Below are 21,100 nucleotides of genomic sequence, written 5' to 3' on the forward strand. Positions count from 1 at the left end.
GAACAGGGATCATGTGACGCTGGCGCATCCAGCCTTTATTAGAAAGCGTGCTGGGCCTATCTGGCCGGCGACCTCTGCTGTCAGTGAGGTTGGCTGTGAAAGGGTCCCTCGACAGGGCAAGCACCCTTGCCCCCGGGGCTCTTGGGCCAGCAGGCTGGGGGTCCCAGGAGGCCCGAGCCCCTGCTGGAGGGTGCCCCATTCCTCTCACCCCGCGCTCCCGTGCTCCAGCTTCGGTCCAGCTGTCACCTGGGGGCTCATTCCCAAGCGTGAGGCCCCTCGGGCAAGCTTGGCCTCACACGGGTTCCCTCTGATGCTGCAGCCTGGTCTTGCCCTCCCAGCCCCCAGCTGGGCTGGCTTCAGCAGAAGCCACAAGCTCCCCTTTCCACCCGCAGTGCTTTCCCGCTGTGCCTACCACCAAGCCCACGGGGCCAGCCCTGACAGTGACTGACCAGGGGCTGCTTTTTGGAATCAGTGATCTTTACCGCCTTGAGGATTTGTCAGAGGGCTGTGAACAGGATGGGGAGAGCATGGTGGCTGTGTCCCTGAGCACCTCCCAGGCCACAGGGGTCCCACACCCTCACAAGAGACGTGTAATCCTTGAGGGCAAGAAACCCAGTCTCCAGCATGGTGCCCAGCACTCTGCAGGTAGGGCTGCTGAAGGAGTTCAGGCAGCAACTAAGACCCCTCCCTCTGCTATCAACCGCCTTACCCTCAGCACAAACCGGGGAGCGGCTTAGATGCCCCGGGCCCAGCAGGTGTCGGCAGTGAGGCCATTTCACCCATTCTGCAGAGAAAAGCTGGCGTCTCCCACAGGAAGACTCTGCCCTGTGGTTCACAGTGAGGTGAGCCCAGGGAGGTGGATGACCTCGTGCCAGAGCTGCGATGGGGCCCGGGGTCACAAGGATCATTGCTGGGGCTGCGTTTGGGGCCAGAGCCACCCTCTTCGTGTGCAGGGCCCGGTGGCACCAGTGCCCCCATTCTAGAGAGGACACCTTCGGAGTTCCTTGGGCGAGGTAGTCCCCAGCCCAGCAAAGCGAAGCGGCTCCCAGACCCACCCTTGATGGGCCCCCTAACTCTTCAAGGCCCCAGGCCAGCCCGCGCTGTGCCTCGTTTCCACGCTGCCCATCCAGGGCCTTGGAGACCGGGCAGAGCCACCTCCTGGGGTGCAGCCTTGGTTCTCCAGAGGGGACGAGGCTGGAGCCACATGAGAGGAGGTGGGAGGTCCTGTCCTGCTAGCCGGTTCTCAATGCCAACTGCAGTCCCCCTGCCCAGGCTCCGGGGTACAAGAGGATTAAAGGCTGAGACAGGAAACTTGGCAAGAGGGGCAGTGCTGCTGATGCTACCAGAGGCCACCCTCGCCCGGTGCCCACCTGGGCTCTGAGGTCTGTCTCTCCACAGGACCCTATAGGCGGGCAGGGCAGAGGACCTGCTGGCCATCGTGACCAGGAGCTCCCGGCCTGGGTCCCCGGGTCGCCACCAGCTGGAGAGGCAGGTGGTGTAACATGCGAGACATCCTGAAGCCCCGTGCAGCTGCTTGGTTAGACCCAGGGCCAGCGTAGACCGCCAGAGGCTCCTGCAGGTGTGCAGGCTTGACACAGATGGAAGTGGAGGTGCCAGGTGGGCCCCAGCAGTTGCGGCTGGAGGCTGCTGCCTGGGCCTGGCTAGCCAAGCCTCCCTTCTCTTGTTTCCAAATCCTACATACTGTCCCTCAGCTTTCAGATTTGACATACACATACATATGTGGTTTTTTTTGGGGGGGGGGTTCCAAGGAACAGTTTATGTCCTTGCTCTGGGGGTGCCCAGCCGTCCTACCGTCGTGCACAGCCCTCCCGTCCCACAAACACAGCACCTGTCTGGGGCCTCTGCAGTCTCAGACCACCAGGAGGATGGGGCAGGTGAGGATGAGGGCAGAGCGCTGAGGCAGGCAGCACCTCAAATCCGGCCCCACTGCCCCTCACAAGAGCTCTGGGTATCTGTGCAGGGCAGCCTCTGGGAGGCCGGGTGGGTATCTCTCGGCCTCAGGCCACCAGCAGGATCCTGAATCCAGAGCTGGACAGTTACAGAGCCCTTACCTTCTCCTTACAAACGGTGCCATCTAGGAGCCCAGTTGATGGGGCCATGGGAAGCAGCCCCTCAGCCACGCCTTGGGCAGCGCCAGGCACGGGAGAGAAACCTGAGGGCAGGCTGGGCAGGGGAGCCTTGGAGGGGAGCTAAGGCACTGAGGGTTGTCCTGGCATGGCCGTCAGTGCCCCAGGGCTGCTCCGGGGAAACGGGATGGCCCTGGGCTCTGGGGCTGGACAAAGTGGCCTGTGGCTGGTGGGGGCACAGGGCGCTGGCCCGGCCACTGGTCTGTCACCAGGGCCCAGGTCTAGTGCTCGCCAACCCCACGGAACAAGAGAGCTGTTCAGAATGTTTTCTTAAGGAAAGTTAAAAATCCGAGTGGAACAGAAACCTACAGCCCTCGCTGCACCCAGAACCTTGGGAGGCCCCGCGTGCCGGGCACCATCCTCCCTTCCAGCCCACGGAGCCCTCCACCCCGGGTCCCTGAAGCGTATCTGTTAAAGACAGACTTAACGCGCTAAAAACAAAACGAGTGGTGTGCTTCCCATTGAGACGACCGACCGCATGGCTGCGGTCGGGAGGGATGGGCGCGCCGGGCCCTCGTCCGGTACAAGTGCTGGGCGGTGTGGACAGGAACGTGGCTGGAGGCCTCAGCCCCACAGGGGCCAGGGTGGGAGCACAGCCACCTGCTCTCTGATAAGTGCTGTGCTGTGTGTGCCAGGCCTGCGCGAGAGGGCACCGGGCTAAGACCGCAGACCCCACGTGCGCGCCTGCCCAGGGAGGGGAAGCAGGCGCCCGCGGCCTCTGTTCTGTCCCCACATGAAACGCGGGCACCAGTGGGGGGGACGGCCCTTCACCGACAGAGCTCCTCTGAGCCAGGCTGGGCTGGGCTCCCTGCGACCCCGAGCGAGGGGGGAGGCCACCCCAGGGGAGGGGAGGAGAGATGGGGAGGCTGTGTGTATCCCCTCCAAGTGCCGCAGGAGAAAGGCCACTGGGGGCTGCTCGGACTGGCCTGGTCACACCCCATCATCAGGGACTGCAGGAGAGGGCCCGGTGCCCCCCAGCCTCCGGGCCATGCTGATCAGGGAGCGAAGCTGCACCAGCTTCAGCGGCCCTACCTCCCGGGGGTCCCGGCTCTCCAGCCATCGCAGAGCTGTCTCCAGGCCCCGCACGGCCTCCCCAGCGGAGGGCACGGCGGCCTCCTCCTCCTCCTCTCCTCCCGCCGCGACAGAGGGCAAGCTGGCTGGGGGCGGAGGGGCCCCAGGGACCAGCACGGGAGGCCGGCTGGGGCCTGGGTCCTCTCTGCAGCCGTCGGGCAGCCCCCCGTCATCGTCCAGGTGCAGCCACTCGGCCACCTCCTCGGGCGCCAGCCGCTTGTAGGCCAGGGCTGCCAGGTGCGTGAGGTCGCTAAGCACCCTGCTGCGCTCCGCGGCCTCCTCGGCCTGGCCAGCCGGCTGCCCAGCGCACTCCTCCGCCGGCCGGGGCTCGAAGGCAGCCCGCAAGCCCAAAAGCCAGCAGCGCTCGATGCTGCCTGCCTGCACCAGGTCCCAGGAGAGGCCGGCCAGGTAGAGCATGTCCTTGAGCATGAAGCTGCGCATGAAGTCCAGCGGGGACCCCCCGGCGCAGGACACGGCCAGCCGCAGCAGCTCCCGCTTGTACAGCTGCTTGAAGGCGGCCACCACCCCCTGCTCCAGTGGGGCCGGGATGTGTGCCCGGCTGCTGCCCTTGGACAGGAACAGCACCCGCACCGCCCCGTCGGGGGTCTGCAGCTCCTCCGGAGGGCCCAGGGGCTCAGGCCGGCACCTCCTGGGGGTCTCCTCGCTCTCCTCCAGCGTGGGCATCCTGGCCGCAGGGCTGGGGCAGGGCGGGTGGGCGACCAGCAGCACAGCCTTCTGCTGCAGGCAGCTGCGGCGCAGGTAGCGCCTGACGCCCGGGACGAACTCCTCGAAGAACCAGCCGCGCAGCAGCGGGCGGCTGAGCCAGGCGTCGGGGCTGTAGCGGTAGGAGGCGGGGAACTTGTCCTGGTTGTGGTGGCGCAGGCTGGGTGGGTCCGGCAACTGCCCGATGACCAGCGGCTTCAGCTTGTGGCTGCCGGTCAGGTTGGCGGCCAGCAGCACCGTCACCCGGTCGCCCCGCCAGCGACGGCCACAGCCCCCCGCGCCCAGGGGCGCGGCCTGCTCCGGAAGCAGCTTCCAGTAGAGGCCGGTGACGTTGGCGTTGTAGATCTGCTCGTCGCCGTAGCCGCCCTCGGCGGGGGCAGGGGAATTCAGGGCGCGGTCGGGCAGGGGGCCGGTGCGGGTGAGCTGCGCGGGCTCCTGCTTGACCGGCAGGCCGGGCGCGGGGCCGGCGGCTGGGGGCTCGGCTTCGCCGTAGATGCGCTGGCTGGAGATGCCGTGGCGCTTCTGCCAGCGCCAGAACCAGCCGTGGCTGGCCTTGAAGGTGCACTCGGGCCCGTAGATCTGGCGCGCGAAGGCCTCGGCCTGCGCTTGGATGAGCGGCCCCGACAGCGGCACGCCGTGCTGGCGCAGCGCCAGGAACCACGAGTAGACGGCGCGGTCGATCTCCTCCTCGTTGGCTAGCCGCATCTTCTTGCGCTGCGTGCCCACCTCGCCGCCCAGCTGCTCCAGGAACCAGCGCAGCTTGGGCTCGTCCTTGAGCCAGCCGCGCAGCGTGCCGCCGGGCACGCCGAAGTCGCGGCACACGCTGGCCTGCCGCTCGCCGCCCTTGACGCGCTCGATGGCCTGCAGCTTGTCCTTGATGGAGTAGGCCTTGCGGAAGGCCATCTTCACAGCCACGCGGGGCCGCGGCCCGGGCGCGGGGGGCGGTGGCCGCGCGGCGGCGACCGGGGCGGGCGCGGGGGGCCGCGGCGACTGCGCGGGGCGCCCGGGCGGGGGGCGGCGGCCGCGGCGCGGGGCCGGGCCGGCCGGGAGTGCCGCGGGGTACATGGTTGCTGCTGCGGCTGCGGCGGCGGCGGCAGCGGGGGCGCGGGAACCGGGGCCATACGCCCGCCCGGCCGGCCGCGCTGGGCGGGCGCTGGGGGCGGGACCGGCCGGGCCCTCCCCTTTGTCTCGCCCGCTCGGCGCGCGCAGGCGCGTTGGCCCCGCGCGGCCCCACCCCGCGCTGCACGTCACCCGGCACGTGCCGGCCGGTCTGCTCCGCCCGGGCCCGCCGAGTCCACCGGAGCTGCAGCGGAGGGGGGCGGGAGCCGGCGGCGCTGTGCCCGGCGGGTTGCTCCAGCTCCTCCGGGAAAGGGCGAGCCTCGCGGGGGTCTCCCACTGTCTTCTGTCCACCCGCGGGGAAAGTCGCGCGGAAGGCCCAGGCAGCGCAGCGGGCCGTGCGCGCGGGCCGCGTCCCCCGCGTCCCGGCGCGTGGTAGAGCCCGCTGCTTCACTTCCCGTGCGCGGCCAGCGCGGCCCTCCCTTTTCTTTGCCGTCGCGCGCCGCCGATCCCTCAACGTTGGTCGCCGCGTCCTTGGCTGGCGTGTGAGTACCTAGGGTTGCGCCGCCAGGCCTTGGGGCCCGGGGAAGGGACGGCCCGCGCTGCGCCGGCAGGGACTTGGTTGGAGAGCCGCCGGCAGGCCGGCTCCGGGGCGCGGGGCCGGATGCGGGCTCGCGGCCGCGCAGAGGGGCGGAGCCCGCGGGCCACGTGCCGGCCGGACCCCTGCGGCTGCCCCGGCGGGAGGGCGGCTGCGGGAATGTCGGGGCCGCGCTGGTCTCCGCCCCGGTGGGTGACAAGGATGTTTGCCCACCTGTGACCCGGGCCTGTAGTCCCCCCGTTTCTTTGTCGACGTTTGTGGAGCACCTCCTTCATGTCGGCTCTGGGCTTGAGGGACAGGCACGGACCCAGTCTTCGTGGAACCTGGAGAGCTCATGAACTCGGGGAAGAATAAGGATGTGATTGCTGGGTGACTGAAATACAGCGTTCTCTGAGAGGGATGGAGGGTCTGGATTTGGATAAGGTGATCCGGGCAGGAGGCGATGTCGAAGCCACTCTCTGAAGGGGAGGAGGATACCTTCCTGAAAAGTGGGCACTTTCAGTGGAACGAAGAAGGGAAAGCCTTGTCCTGGAGCCAGGGGGGTGGCATGGGGCGGGGACCAGCACGACAGGGTTTTCAGAGTGAAGGGCCACCCTGGAGCAAGAGAGCTGTTTGTGTGGCTGGACTTTGGGGTGGTCCCTGCTTGTCGCGAGAGCAGGTTGACTCTGGCAAGTAACTGGTGAGGGAGTAGGTCTGGCCTGGGTCGGGGAAGGACCCGGTGTTGCCTCAGAAGCAGCTCTGACACCCCTAGCTCCTAGGGAGCCCTCAACCATAAGTGGGTTGAGCCCCACCGCCGTGCTTAGCTCCAGACGTAGGGGTTCCCTGAGAAAGCTTGGCACAGACTCCGAGGAGCAGGTGCCCTGTGCCGCCTCTGCGGGGCAGTCGGGCCTGGGCCCTGTGCCAGTGCTGGGGTGCCCTGCAGCTCTCCATCTCCTCACCTTGGAGCGCGGCTGCTGTGCCTTCCCCTAGAGGAGCCTGGGGGGCAAACACGCTTGACCAGTGTTTTTGTGGATGAAGGTTTCTTGAAGGTGATCCTAAATAGGCGGCCACAAAGAACGTCCCCGGTGCGTCGCGCTCTGGTGTCAGCTTTTCAAGGGCTGCAGGCAGGAAATGCCGGCACGAGCCCTGGCCCTGTGGCCCTGTTTGAAGATGGCACGTGTGACTTTGAAGTGGGGGGCAGTGTGACATTTGTGTGAAGGACAGGCGTCAGAATGAGACACGGAGTCCCAGATTCTCACCTCGCCGACCCGGAGCCTCAGTTTACCCCACTCCCGTCTCCCAGCTGTGTGAGGTGTCAGGTGTACTCAGAATGGTTGAGGAGGCGCGTGCAGTGCTGGAGCCGCCCGAGGGAAGGGGGCGCAGGCACCTGGCGGTCAGGGTAGATAGACCAGGGCACCACAGACTGGGATAGAAATAGAACCGACGGCCATGGCATTGTAGCACAAATGTCATGCAGCTGGCTGGGCCTCAGGTGGGGTGACTTGGGCAGCCGCAGTGTGAGTGCTGAGTCTTGGGGTGCAGGGGCCCCCCTCCACGCCAGCAGGACAGGTTGGCATTTTTGAGTGGGGCCGGACTGTCCAGGAGTCAGAGGTGGGGAAGCTTCTGAGTAGGAACTGGGGGCTGTGGAGTTCGCCTCTAAAGAAAATCAGAGGGCAGCCCTCTCGTGCAGTTGCCCCACTGCTGGCTCGTTCTCATCGGCTGAAGCGTGCTGAGTGCTCGCCGCGTTCTCTTGGACACTGCATGCGTGGAAGCTCTGTTGTGCAGCACTGGTCCAGGCCGCGCCAGCCAGGGGCCCCATCTCCCCACACCGCACACCGATTCCCACTTCCTGTGGAAGGGGGGCAGAGAGCTGTGACCTCTGGGTGGATGACCTGGGAGCCCCTGCCTGTGTGTGACTGCGATGGGGTCACATGGGCACCTGGTTACCTGAGACCGTTTGGAGGATGAGGACGAGGTGTGGAGGATGGAGCCGGGGGAGGGGGCAACCCTCACCCCTCCCAGAAACCTTCCCCGTTCACCCAGCCTCACGGGGACCTCTTGGCGGATTGGTGGGCACCGCTCTGCCAGGCCACGTCCTCACCTTCAGGAGCCTCCAGCCAGGAGTATCCTGGCCAGGGAGTGCTGCCAGGTTCCCTGTACTGGCACTGCAAGAACTGCCCTCCCAGCTGGGCAGAGGCTGAGAAGGACTCCGCAGCCCCCAGAGTCCCTCAGCACAGCCAGGAGTGCTGATTCGCACTGACGCTGGGCTGGGGGAGTTGCAGAGGAAGAGCTGCTCGCTGCCTTCGCCCCAGATCCTGGTGGCTGGGTGGGCCGTGATCCCTCCAGGGCCTCCCACGCCTCAGTGCCCCCTCTTATGGGAGTGGTCTTGACATGCTTTATGCCCCAGGGCTGGTCCTTAGTGGCAGGCGGCTTGCTCTTGGCCCTGCAGGTGAGGAGTACAGGATGGGACTGCTTCCTCTGCGTCCTGGCTCTGCCCCCTGTGTGCTCCAGTGTTGCGGGGGGCGGGGGGGGGGGTGGAGGCCCGACTGCTCCTGTAGGACGCCCGGCCCCTAGCCGAGAGTTCTGTGCTTCCCTGGTGGCGTCCTCGCGGGAAAGTGTTCAGGCTCAGAGTGGTTCTTCTACTGGGAGAGGTGGGCCCTTGCCTCTGACGTCGGGGGCTGTGCCGGCTGTCCTGGGGCCTCATCCTCCAGCAGCCCTGGGGGTGCTCTTGGCCCCATCCTGGCACTGGCTTTACCAGGCAGCCCTCAGCTGTCTGTGGTCGCCTCCCCAGGTGACAGCGCTCCTGTGTGGTGTCTCTGGGGAGTCCTCCTCCCGCCAGAGCCTTGCCACACGAAGCCCCTATGGTGGGTGTCTGCGGAGAGCCTGCCTGGGACCTCCGTGCACGCCTGCCTCCTGCCTGCTAGCCTCTCTGTTCGCCCCGCAGGACGCCTCGCGCACCCTGTCCCGGGGTGACTTGATGCTGGCGCGCTGGCCGCGGTGTGGGGGAGACGGGAGGCCAGGGGCCTGGGTGGCAGGGCTGACTGGGTCCTCAGCCCCTTGGTGGCACCTCTTGTGGATTCAGGGCCGGGCACCCCGTCTGTCCTCTCGTGCACCCTCCGGTGCCGGCCTGCGGGGACGGCACACCCTGCCCACCTGGCCTCTCGCCCCCATAGTGGCCCTGCTGAGGGAGAGGCCTGTCCGGCGTGGGCACTGGGGCTGGGTGGCCGCCAAGACCTTCTGCCAGGTCCTTGTCGTCCTACACGTGGTCCAGCGGTCTGGACCCAGTGGCGGTGCGGGGCTGGGGCGAGCCACGTGGACAGCGGGGCACTCGAGGTGCTGGCTCACCTCCCCAGGTTGGCTCAGCTCAGCGAGGAGCTCAGATGGGGCCTCCCAGGGCTGCCTGGCTCCGGCTAACAGGAAGCCCAGCATCTGCGCATTTCGAGTGATGAAGGAGCAGCGGCCGCCCCCTGGGATTTTGGTGGTGGGTCTTGGCTCCGGTGCTCGCCTTTGTTCCCCAGCAAACTCGCCTCCACGCCGCCTCACCGAGCAGCTTCTGAGAAGGCCCCCCAGCCTGCTCGGGCCGCCCTGTCTGACTGCCTCTAACTCTGCTGCTTTCTCTTCATGCTGTCCTAGGAGATCAAAGCGAAGTAAGTACTCGCCCGTCCCAGGCTCCTGTGTCCCCTTCACCCGAGCCAGGGGACCCCCAGCCCAGCCCTCACCACGCCCGGCGAGTCCTGACACCTCTGGGGCCAGGCTGCCGGCCTCGGTTTCCTTGTCTGGACCTGTTGGGTGTGGCCTCAGCACCTTCCTGGGCTGAGCCAGTTCCTGCCCCGGCAGTAGGGTGGGCAGCTTCCACACCTCTGGGCAGGGCAGGGTGCCGCCGCCCCAGCCAGCCCCTGGTCTCAGGCCCTGTCCCTTGCTCACGGGCATCTTGAGTGGGGGCTTCCCCTCCCCCGAACTGTGACCCTTAGAGCTCTGAGCAGAGCCTGGTTTGATGTCAGGAGCCGAGGACAGCGTTTAGGCCACTAGGTTCACGTAGGGCTTCCGCACTGGGGGGTCAGCCTGGTGGGCAGGGCTGAAGGGGCCAGACCAGCCCTGACCCGCGCTGCGCTGCTTTGGTGAGGGTCCGCCAGAGAGGTCAGAGGGCAGACAAGCCCAGCCTGGTAGGCCTGCAGCCCTCGGTTACAGTGAGTGATGTCACAGTGCCCCGCCTCCTGGGCATGGGCTCCCGCCCCCCAGCACTGCCTCTGCAGTCAGCCTGGCCTTGGTAAGTGCTGCTGGCCCCGGGGAGGGAGGCTCGAGGGGGTGGCCAGGGACCTCTCTGAGCCTGGGCCTCCGCCCCTGCGTCGGGTGCTGTGAGAGACCCCGGCGAGCCCCTCAGAGCACAAAGGGCAGTCTCCCTGAAGTCCCAGGTCGGTCGGGACTTGGCCCACACGTCCCGGGGTGATTGGAATTGGGTTTTGGTTTTGGTCGGGGGGCTGTAGACCCTGCGGTGAGTGGCAGGAAGGGTTTGCTGTCCCGGGGTGAAAGTCTGCCCCCTCGGGGGGCCTCCTCCCTGGGGTGAGGGCCCAGCAGGTCTGCCCTCGCTTGGGCTTCACCAGGTGACCTCGCAGCAGCAGGAGACACTGGGGCCATCCTGAGAGCAAGCTGCTTAGCCCCAGGTAGTCGGCCTGGTGCTTCTGCTTCTGGGCGGGCACAGGGTCCAGAGTAGGGTCTCGGGGGAGGAGTCCCTGTGCTAGTCAAGGCCGTCCTCTAGAACAGGCCAGCCAGGTGTGAGCTCGGGGACCCCCAGGTGCACCCTAAGAGCAGACTGGCCTCCAGGGCTTTCTGGGCTTGAGCTGCTTCTAGCCGGAGGCTGCGGTGGCCCAGGCCCCTTGGTTCTGCTGAATAGGGTCTGCTGTAGAATTCTGGGCTGCCCAGCAATGGGGCTAGCCTTTACGGGGCACCATGCCCGGGAGCAGAATGGGGGGCCCTGTGCCAGCGGCAGGGCCGAGGCCATCACCTCGAGGCTGTTTGCGCACGCCCTGTGGCCCAGCAGCCCTCAGTCTTGCACGGGGGCAGCAGGTGACGAGGGCTACTCTGAGCTCAGGCTTCTGGACAGAGGCTTATCCAGTAGCCACAGTGGCAGGTGTGCGGAGCCCCTTACACCAAAAGGCGCTGGAGTGCAGGGAGGATCTCGCGTCCTAGGACAGGACTCGGAGGTTCCCACATGGTTCCTTTAGTTTAGGTGCACCCACGGGTGTGAGTTGATCGTCTCCTGGTCAGGAGGCATCGGCCGCTGACCAAGGAACCTGATTCTTAACTGCCAGAGCCACTGCCTTCCTTCCCTTTTAGACACTCACTCCCTGGCATCTCCCCTGATGTGGCCTCGCAGGGGTGGGTGCTCCACCCTCTGTTCCCAGGTGCCCCTTAGCTAAGATCTTCTAGCTTCCCTTGGAACATGCACTGCTCAGGATGGCGGTGTGGCCGTGCAGGTGGGGGACTCAGATCAGGCAGAATGTGCCAGGAGCGGGGCCGTCCTCTGAGACCACCAAGTGCATTTCTATAAAACAGAAGCCCGAGTGCCTCAGGGAGGTGGCCAGGCTTAGCAAAAACGCAGGACGTCCAGTTAAAGTTTCAGATGAACAGCGGCTAACTTTTCAGAATAAGTGAGGCTCTAATGTTTCACGGGACACACTCGTTCTAAAGCTCATTTGCTGTTGACGTAAAAGTTGAATCAGCTGAGCGCGTCCTGTGTTTACTTGGCCGCTGTTCTTGGGGTTCACCGCAGAGGTTTCTGTAGCCAGAGAGGTTTGGAAAGTGTTCTCTGGGCCCCCTTGGAGAGCCTGGGTGCATGTTGGATGAGAAAAGGCAAGTTTTGCGGTTAGGAGGATACACACGTGCAACCACACCACGCATTACGTGCTCGTGCGTGTTTACTGCTTCCCCAGCTCCCCGTGCATGCTGCCCCGGGGCACCCCATCCGGGCGGCCGAGCAGGGAGGGGCGGGGGTGCCGTCTGCCCACGGCCCACGGTGTTGCAACTGCCCTTTGTGCTTGCTTTTTAACGCTGCGTGGAAGATGAGCGGGAAGGCCTCCTGTGCCCTGGAGACGGTCTGGGAAGACAAGCAGAAGTACGGGGAAGCTGAGCGGCGCTTCTACGAGCACGAGGCCACGAGAGCCGCCGCCCAGCAGCTCCCGGCCGAGGCACTGGCAGTGAACGGGCCGGGCCGGGAGGATGAGGCCGAGGAGGCGGGCGCCCCCAACGGCAGCGGCAGCAGCGAGCCCGGCAAGAGCCACAATGGGAAGAAGCCGTTGCAGAAGCCGAGGAAGCGCTCCCCGAGGGGCTGGCTCAGCCAGGGGGACCTGGCCCTCGTGGGCCTCTCAGCCGACCACGTCTGGCTGGACAAGCCGCTGTTCGACCAGGCGGAGAGCTCGTACCACCAGAGGCTGGCAGATGCGGCCGCCCAGGCAGCCCGGCCTCCCGCCCTGGCCCCTGGGGCCCTCTGCGCCCTCGGAAGCCAGGTGGCCTGCCACCACGTGACCTGGGGCGTCTGGGTCAACAAGTCTTCCTTTGACCAGGCTGAGCGGGCGTTCGTGGAGTGGTCTCAGGCCTTGCTGCTGGCTGCGGAGGGGAGCGGCGGGCGGGGGGCTCCCGACACGGGCCAGTGGGCGGCCGCCCCCGACCTGCACCTCATCCGCCAGCCCAGCCCGCCAGCCAACGGCCAGCCCCCACTGGGCAGCCTGCAGGCGCTGGTGCGGGAGGTGTGGCTGGAGAAGCCGCGCTACGACGCGGCCGAGAGGGTCTTCTACGAGGCCCTGTTTGACGGCCACCCCCCTGGGAAGGTGCGCTTGCAGGAGCGAGCCGGTCAGGCTGAGGGCGCCCGGCGCGGCCGCAGAGACCGGCGGGGCCGCAACGCCGTGGGAAGCCGGCGGCTCGGGCCGCGGCGGGTGGACGGGGAGGCCTCCTCTGCCCTGCCCTACCGGTACTTCCTGCACAAGGATGCCGAGGCCCCCTGGCTCAGCAAGCCGGCCTACGACAGCGCAGAGTGCCGCCACCACGCCGCCGAGGCCCTGCGCATGGCCTGGCGCCTTGAAGCTCCGTCCCTGGTTCACCGACCCAGCGCCCGGTCTGGCCCTTCCATGTCCAGCCTGAGACCCAAGTAGGGAAAACGTGCCGGGCGGGTGCCTGGGCTTCCTCGGGCCGGGCTGGGTGGCCGGCGTGCTCCCTTCCCTGCCCCCACCCCTGGCGGGGCTCCTCCCAAGACTCCTGGACCGGCTGAGTTGGAAGCTGGCTCGGGTCGGGCTGGGATAGCTATCTGCCCCTGGGGCATTGCAGCCTCTGGGGTCACCCCCACCAAGTTGGTGGAGGGAAGGGGTCCACGTGGGCCTGAATCTGTCTTGCGCAAGGTTTCCCCTTTGGCCAGGCAACTTCCAGCTTCTCCCCTGACTCATGGGACAGGGGAGCGATGAAGGCTCCCGGCCCCCAAGCCCCACTGGGCCGCTTGCCAACCCATCCTGCTGTCTCCCCCATCTCCTTGTCCAGAACCACCTGAGGTGAGGTGGGCGTCTCAGGTGCTCTAGCACGCGGCCGGTCCAGCGGCCTGAGTCTGGAAGACACCCACTGGATGAGGCCAACTTGCCTTCAGCCTGTGGACCCAGGGGTCTGGCCCCCAGAGCGGTTTATGCAGTGCCAGCTGGTCGCTGGAGGCCAGAGCCTGGCCATGGAAGGGATCCCTTAGCCCACTGGGCTCAGGCAGGAGGGCAGAGACCGTTGGACTCAGGGCAGACTGGGGGCCCCCCAGTGGGGAGAGGCCCTGGGCCGCAGGCCGGGCCAGAGGGGGCGTGGAGGGGCCTCCCTGGACCCCAGACTCCCGGCAGGAGCCCCTCGGCTCCTCGGTGGGGTTGGATGTGCTGCTTTGACGGGATCCTGGCCTTGGTGCGAGGGGCAGGGTGTGGGGCCCACCGCCGGGGGGAGGGGGGCGTTCCCCATCAGGCAGTACGTGTGCGTGCGGGGTGGCGTGGAACTGAAACTGTTCAGTGATGCCTCTTCGAGCTGGGGTGGAGGAGAGTTACAGGGCTCAACCTCCCTTGTCACGGGGGTACACTTGGTGAGGTCCAGTGATGGCCTGGGATCCTCAGCAAAGAGAATTGGTGAGGTTGGGTCCTTTTCTGTTGCACTTGGTGAGGGACAGGGCGGTTCTGAGTCAGCAGACTTTGTCATCTGTGAGAATTCGGGCTCTGGGCCCAGGTCCGTGGCAGCTCCCCCGCCTTGCCGAGTAGTGGGAAAGCAGCAGACTGCAGACGTGCCAATACAGCGATTTGCAAAAACGGACAGTGGCGGGATCTGGCTCACAGGCCGGCGTTTGCCAGACCCTGGTCCACAGCAGCAGTTCTCAAACTTGCTGGTCTCGTGATGCTAAGAGAGCTTTTGTTTTGTTTATTAATTTTTCCTATATTAGTAATTAAATGCAGAAGCACTTATTTGTTGAAAAATAATAACAAGCTCGTTACACGTTAATGACGTTTACGCAAGAAATAACTTTTCTGTAACAAAAAAGGTCAGTGAACTAAGTGGCCTTGTTTTACGTTTTTGCGAGTCTTGTGTCTGGCTTAATAGGAGGCAGCTGGATTCTTAAACCTGCTTGTGCATTATCTGTTGGTGTATATTGTCCGACAAATCCAGCCTTGAACAGTTGTGTGATTGGAAAGGGGAGGACCTTGGGGACCCCCAGAGGTTCCTGGCCATGCTTTGAGAGCCACTGGTCTTGGGGACTGGCCTGGGGGCCACCCGCCTTAGCACTGAAGGAAGCCCACGTGGTGTGGGGGAGGGGCTCGCAGGCTTGCTGTGCTCTGCCCTGGGCCCTGGAGCCCTTGTTACCCAAGGACCGGGACGGCCTGCCCTGTACCCTCGGGGTCCGGGCTGTTGGAAGGGGCGCTTGTGCAAGCCAGCCCTGGGGTCTGCGAGGAGGTGCCCCCTCCTCCCGGCCAGGCTGTCTTAGTCTCTCCTCCCCTCTCAACAGGAAAATGGCCACAAACTTTCTAGTGCACGAGAAGATCTGGTTTGACAAGTTCAAATATGACGATGCAGAAAGGAAATTCTACGAGCAGATGAACGGGCCCGTGGCCGGCTCCTCACGCCAGGTAGGGGCTGCTGCGCTTGGGGTCTCGGGGTGTCTGTGCCAGCACAGCGGGACACGCACGTTGGCCCAGGTGGCGCTGCTGCAGGTGCTGGGGTTGGTTCTTCGGAGGGCGGCTGGCCGGCTCCCGAGGAGCTGGAGCTGCTCTCGTGTCACATGTGGGCAGGGCGCTCACAGCGTCTCTAGGTGCCCATCAGGACCTGCGACACGTGGCCCGGCTGGGCTTGCAGGCCACGTGCGCCTCAGGCCCTGTCGTCAGGGCCACAGGACTCCATCCTCTTCCGTCCTCAGGCCCGTGAGCTTTTGTTTTGTGCAGGGCTTTCCTGCTCTCTCCACAGGAGGCTGCCTTTTTAATTTTTTTTTTTTTTTAAATGAAAGCGTTGTTCTTTCTGCACCATCTGCAGGAGAACGGTGCCAGCGTGATCCTCCGTGACATCGCGAGAGCCAGAGAAAACATCCAGAAGTCCCTGGCCGGGGTGAGTACCGCCCTCGTGGCAAACGGCGTGCCCGGCGCTTCCCCCGGTGCTGCTGATGACGTCGCCCCTTGGAGCAAAGTCAGGGTGCGGCGTGCAGCGCTGTGTTCCCACACGGCCAGAGGAGACGTCCTTCCTCTCGCTCCTTGCTGGGATTGCTGGCGGTCACCCGGGACTCCCCGCCTTGCCACGGCTGCTCCTGTGGTACCAGGCCTGAGGCCTTCTCCTTCCTGCTCGCTCCCTGCTCCGAGAGTGTGAGGGGCTGGCGCGTGCTGCGCTTCCTCCCTTCCCTCTTAGGCGTGGCCCTCCTCTGTGAGATGGGTTCACAGGGTGTGCCGAGTCCCAAGGCATAGAGTCACCACCATCTTGAATTTGAGGCCCAGGAGGGGCCCTGCAGCCCAGCTCGGGCTCAAGGTCCCACGTGAGATCAGGAGAGGGAAACGGTCATGTCCAGTGTGTCCCTGGCCTGGCCGGGGAGTGTGTCCCTCGGAGTGGCAGCCCTGCCGCTCCACCTTCCTTCTCAGAGGATTGTCTGGGCTACAGAGTGGTGTCCCAGCCTCGAGGGCCAAGTGTCAGCAGAGCTGTGTTCCTTCTGGAGACTCCAGGAGAGAATCCATTTTCTTGCTTTTTCTACCTTTCAGAAAGCTGCCCACATCCCTCGGCCTATGGCTTCTAGCCAGCAGCGTCACGAGCTTTGACATCTATTTCTGTCACGTTTCTTTCTCTCTCCTGCTTCTCTCTTATGTGGACCTTTGCAATGACACTGGGCCCACCTGGGTCATCCAGGGTAACCTCCCCACGTCCAGATCCTCAACCTCGTCACATCTGCAAAGTCCCTTTGGCCACGTGAGGTCATCTTTTCACAGGGTTGGGGTCATATTTGGGAACTTTCTGCCTGCCACAGCCGGCTCGGATATACTGGCTCCTGGCCATCAGCTGGGCGGCCCTGGGTGGGTGTCCCCCAGGAAGCGTTGCCACCACTGTCTGCCCAGCAGGCCCTGCTTTATACTTGGCCCCCACATGCTCCCGCCTTGCCTTCTGCCCATTAGCCCCAAATCCCACCTGCCACCCTCTGCTTGCCGGAGCAAGTTCAGGCCAGGCAGCCGCGGGATCGAGGTGGCGCAAGGTCTTCGCACCCAGGCCGGGCACGTCGGGCTCCAGTGCTCAGAAGGCTGCAGCCAGGGGCTCAGCAGCTCTGGGGCTGCGGCCCTGGAGATTCTTAGGCTGTGAGAACTCTTCCCCCACCGGGCCTCAGGGCCCTGGCTGTTGGGGTCAGCTTTGGGGTCCCGGTCTTCAGGGAATTCACCTGAGCAGCTGTTAGGGCTTGGGGACTGGTCTGCCTAGGTTGCTGTAATGATGGAGCAGCACAGACCAGGTGACCGAAACAACAGAAATTTATCTTCTGATGATCAGGAGGTTCAAAGTCCAGGATCAGGGTGTGGGTGGGGTTGGTTTCTCTTTGGTAGATGGCTGTTTTCTTCCTGTGTTTTCTCTGTCCAAATTTTTTCACACGAGGACACCAGTCATTGGATTAGGGCCACCCTAATAATGTCATTGTGACTGATTACCAGTGTGAAGACCCCATTTTCAAATAATCTCCCACTCTGGGGCCCTGGCGGCAGGGGCTTCCACGTGAACTTCAGAGGAACATCATTCAGCTGCCGGCGGCCCCGGGAAGGGTGCTGTGGCCCAGCCCCATGCTTGGGTTTGGGTAGAGTGGGGCTCAGCAGACACTGGGGTTCCAGAGGTTCCTGGGGACTGCACGTGGTGCCAGGCACAGGGCTGGAGGCCGGGATGGAGGCTTCTGGATTCGGAACCTTGGTACGGCACCGCCCCCGAGGCCACCAGGTGGCTGCCTGCGGCCTGCTGTTGGGAGCTCAGACTGGACTGGGTAGCCTGGGCCTGCCTCACTGAGCGCCCTGGCTTCCTTCTCAGTCCGGGTGGGCAGGGTGGGCCCAGGGCCTAGACACCGTGGAGTGGCCTGGTGCTTTCTGGGCCGAGCGGTGGTGACCCCATGGCCCCTAACAGCCTGGTCTCTCCCCTGCCACTTTGTCTTGGCCTTGCAGCAGGTGGGGCCTTGCCCGCCCGGAGCCTGCAGCCTCGGGACCCGTCCACAGTTGGTCCTCACTTGGTGGTCGTGCCGGGCCTGTGTCGGGAGGTCCCCGGGGCCAGGCAGCAGGCACAGCAGGGCAAAGGCTTGAGGTTCCAGCCTGCCTTGAGCCACCGGGACCTGGTTCATTTGCTTAGCGGGCACAGATCAACGGGGAGAGACGGCCTTGGGGAAGCCTGCTGAGAGGGGGTGGGGCCTGAGAGTGCAGGTTGGCGGGGGCTGGCGGGGCTTCGTGGGGAACAGCTGGTCCTGGATTTCATCCCTGTGCCACGGAAGCCGTGGGACCTTCTTGGTGGGAATGGTCCGGGAGCTGAGCCGTGGGAAGTAGGCTGGAGAGGAGGTCGCGTGCCGGTGGTGGTGGCTGGGACTCGGCGGGGTGGCCAGCTGTGGGCGGAGGGCTGCCACTTACTAGCCGGAGTAGGAGATGGGGCGGACACTTGGGTTGGTCTGAGGAGGGCGGTGGCGTGCGCAGAGCCCATCTGGTCCTGGGGGCTGGTCAGTGCTCCTTCTGCAGCCACGCAGTGCCACTTGGCCAGCTCTGCTGGGAGTTCTGTGTAGTGGGAGCTGGTGGGTCTAGGAGACGGTGTCAGCTTAGCACTGCCCATGGGTCCCAGGGCAGGGAGCCAGGCATGTGTCAGCCTGTCCTCTCTGGAGACCTTCACCTTGGTAGTGCCCTGGGGGTGTGCAGACCAGGGGAGGAGGCCACCCCTGTGGCTTCCCTGTGGCTGCTTGGTGGGTGGGCCCCAGGCCTTTATCTTGACTGGACGTTGGAGGGGGCCAGCAGCCCTCTGGCAAGGGCAAGGTGCACTGAACCCCACCCTTGGAGCCACTGCAGTGGGGGGTAGGGGTGCTGAACGGCCTGCGTGCAGGCTCCTGGGGTGTAACTCGGGCCTGAGCTCCCTGGGCAGTGCCGCCTGGGTCAGATGACGGGGGCTCCCGGTCAGGGAGGAGCCAGAGGAGGCTGGTGGCCAGGCCAGAGTCCCTGGGTCACCCAGAGCTTTCAAAGGCAGGCAGGTGTGTGGCCCTGGCTGCTGCAGGGTGGCTGCCCCCAGTGCTGTCCCCTCCTGTGTCCAGCTCAAGGCTGTGTTGCCCGGTCCTCCCGAGCTGCTGGGTCTGGCTGCCCCTGGAGCTGAGTCCTTTGCTTCCTCCCACCCACCAGGCAGTGGCAGCCATGGCTCAGCTCTGCGCCGCCCCCACGTTGGGGCCACCCTGGGGTCCTGCTTCGTGTCACGTGCTGGGCTGAGGATGCCACTGTGGCCTCAGCTTGCAGGGCTTCCTCTCTCCTTGCCTGGGTGGAGCATGGCCAGCGGACCCCATGGGGCTTGATGGGCTTCTCATCCAGCTTAGGGCTCTGCTTCAGTATGGCTGTGAATGGGGGGGACCCCAAGGAGCAGGCTAGGGTATGAGCCCTTCCTCTCCCCCTGCCTTGCAGAGCTCAGGCCCCGGGGCCCCCAGCGGGCCCAGCGGAGACCACAGTGAGCTGGTCATCCGGATTGCCAGCCTGGAAGTGGAGAACCAGAGCCTGCGAGGGGGTGAGGCCCTGGGCCTGACGGGCGGGGGGCCCCACCCCAGCACTTGCTGCCTGACCAGCATCCCCTTTGCCCCCGCAGTGGTGCAGGATCTGCAGCAGGCTGTCTCCCAGCTGGAGGCCCGGCTGAGCGCGCTAGAGAAGAGCTCGCCCGCCCACCGGGCCACAGCTCCGCAGACCCAGGTGAGGGCCCTTCCCCGCCGGGGACCCACACCTGGCGCTGAGGAGCGGGAGGCCGCGGGCGGCCCCCATGTGGGCTGTGGCCCAGGCAGCGGTGGAGGGCTGGAGGCCTGGTGTCCTGGCTGCACGGGCCCCAGTCTCCCCTCCTGTGTGGCAGCACGTGTCTCCCATGCGCCAAGTGGAGCCCCCCGCCAGGAAGGTGGCCACCGCCACAGAGGACGACGAGGACGACGACATTGACCTGTTCGGCAGCGACGAGGAGGAGGACCGGGAGGCGGCCCGGCTGCGGGAGGAGAGGCTGCGGCAGTACGCCGAGAAGAAGGCCGCAAAGCCTGCCCTGGTGGCCAAGTCCTCCATCCTCCTGGACGTCAAGCCTGTGAGTGGCTCGCCTCTGACCCTCCCCTCGCGGTGCCCTGTGGTCCTGGAGGGATCAGTGCCGGGCAGGGCAGGAGTAGACTCAGATTGTGTTGACGGCGGGAGCGGACTCTGACCCAGCCCTCCTCCCCTCTCCTCCCCAGTGGGATGACGAGACGGACATGGCCCAGCTGGAGGCCTGCGTGCGCTCCATCCAGCTGGATGGGCTGACCTGGGGGGGCTCCAAGCTGGTGCCCGTGGGCTACGGCATCCACAAGCTACAGATCCAGTGTGTGGTGGAGGACGACAAGGTGGGCACGGACCTCCTGGAAGAGGAGATCACCAAGTTCGAGGAGCATGTGAGTGAGGGGCCCACACAGGGTAGGGGCCTGGGGTGTCCAAATGAGCCTCTGGCCAGGCACATGGGCGCTTGGGCCTTTGGGAAGCAGGGCCCCGTGTGACCACCAGCCTCCCTCTCCACAGGTGCAGAGCGTTGACATTGCTGCTTTCAACAAGATCTGAGCCCCGGCACTGGCCTGAGCGTGGGAAGCCTTGCAGCCAATAAAGACTGAGATTCCAGCCCTCTGGCTCCTGTCCTGGTTTGGGCCCTGCGGGGGGGCGCATTCAGTGAGCCGCACTCTGCCAGGCCCCCAGCCTCACACTGGGCGGGCATCTCACGCTCTGCTCCTGCACCAGTGGCCACTGCCCTTCTCCCCATTCCGGGTCTCTCCACAGCCCTCCTGTGGCCGTGTGGCCCACCCCTCTGCCCCTCCTGTTCCCTGACTCACTCACGTCTCAGTTGCAAGTGGGACGTCCAGGTCTACCTCTAACAGTGTACATTGTTTCCCTCACTGTGGGAGGCGTCCCAGCCTTCTGCCGTCTCCATTCTGCTTCTTTCGCTGAGCCGTCCCCATGGGTAGAGAAGTGACAGTCCAGAACCATCCAGGGAAGAGGCCCCAGCGGCCGTCCTGGCCCTGCTGTTGTGACTACAGTCACGTGCCCCATCGGGGCTGGCCTGTTCAAAACCCTGCCGGGTAGCCGACCGTTTCTAGGAAGGAGGCTGGACTTCTTCCCTTAGCCCTGAGGCCCCTGCTGCCTGCTGGAGACCTGGGCCCTTGACAGATCCCATGACACACTGCCCTGTGGAATTGTGCCCACTGTCCTGCCTGGGCCCCCACCCCCCTCCCCAGTCTGGGCAGGACTTGTGTCACTAGTGGTTCTTGCCCTGGACCCAGCGTGGCTGGTGAGAAAGAGTGGGTTGTGGTTACTCTGGTCAGAGCTGGTGGCCTCAAAGGGCCCGCAGGAGTCATGTGGGGTTTAGCGTGTGAGACCCGAGAGCCTTCGGTGCCAGCTGGCGGTGGATGAGCCGCCCCCTCGTTCTGTCGGCACCGCGCTGCTACCCGAACAGCGTCGCGTGGGCCTTGCCCTGGTGTGGTGCCGGCCGCGAGCTGCCCTGCCCAGGCCTGGGGTGGCTTCTGGGCGGGCGAGGATGGAGTCCAGCTGGACGTGGAGTTCGAATTGCCCTCTTCCACCCTCTCCCCGCGCTCCCCGCACTTGGCCGCGCGGCCTGGGGCAGGACAGACCATGCTCCAAGGGGCCAGGGGGAGCTGGGCTGACCAGCGAGAGCACAAGTCCCCACCTCGAGCCACGGTCCGGCTGTCAGAGAGCGTCCGGAGGCCAGCGGCCCGCCCTGACGGTTCTGGTTGCCAGGAAAGGCAGTGGCTCCACGGTGTCCCAACCCGCTGGCGGGGCGGGCCCTGGCC

General features: G+C 65.4%; 2 protein-coding genes across 4 annotated transcripts; one reads left to right on the plus strand and one right to left on the minus strand.

Annotated features, from left to right (window-relative positions):
• Positions 1 to 9: 9 nt before the first annotated feature.
• On the minus strand, positions 10 to 5,406 carry TIGD5 (tigger transposable element derived 5). Its single transcript, XM_067712657.1, has one exon. It carries the CDS (start codon positions 5,004 to 5,006, stop codon positions 3,078 to 3,080), a length of 1,929 nt encoding a protein of 642 aa, XP_067568758.1. The 5' UTR covers positions 5,007 to 5,406; the 3' UTR covers positions 10 to 3,077.
• On the plus strand, positions 5,389 to 19,916 carry EEF1D (eukaryotic translation elongation factor 1 delta). Of its 3 annotated transcripts, none has more exons than XM_067712655.1 (10): positions 5,421 to 5,542; positions 9,208 to 9,221; positions 11,634 to 12,715; positions 14,576 to 14,696; positions 15,097 to 15,168; positions 18,708 to 18,807; positions 18,886 to 18,986; positions 19,141 to 19,359; positions 19,502 to 19,696; positions 19,821 to 19,916. In XM_067712655.1, exons 3-10 carry the CDS (start codon positions 11,634 to 11,636, stop codon positions 19,857 to 19,859), a joined length of 1,929 nt encoding a protein of 642 aa, XP_067568756.1. In that variant the 5' UTR covers positions 5,421 to 5,542; positions 9,208 to 9,221; the 3' UTR covers positions 19,860 to 19,916. The 3 variants fall into 3 exon arrangements, with proteins under 3 accessions (XP_067568757.1, XP_067568756.1, XP_067568755.1); XM_067712654.1 differs by lacking the exon at positions 5,421 to 5,542 and adding an exon at positions 5,787 to 8,023; XM_067712656.1 differs by lacking the exons at positions 9,208 to 9,221; positions 11,634 to 12,715 and having other exon boundaries at positions 5,389 to 5,542.
• The last annotated feature ends 1,184 nt before the right edge of the window (positions 19,917 to 21,100 follow it).

Source organism: Pseudorca crassidens, chromosome 17, assembly GCF_039906515.1.
Source record: "Pseudorca crassidens isolate mPseCra1 chromosome 17, mPseCra1.hap1, whole genome shotgun sequence".
In the NCBI taxonomy this organism is placed as follows: Eukaryota; Metazoa; Chordata; class Mammalia; order Artiodactyla; family Delphinidae; genus Pseudorca; species Pseudorca crassidens.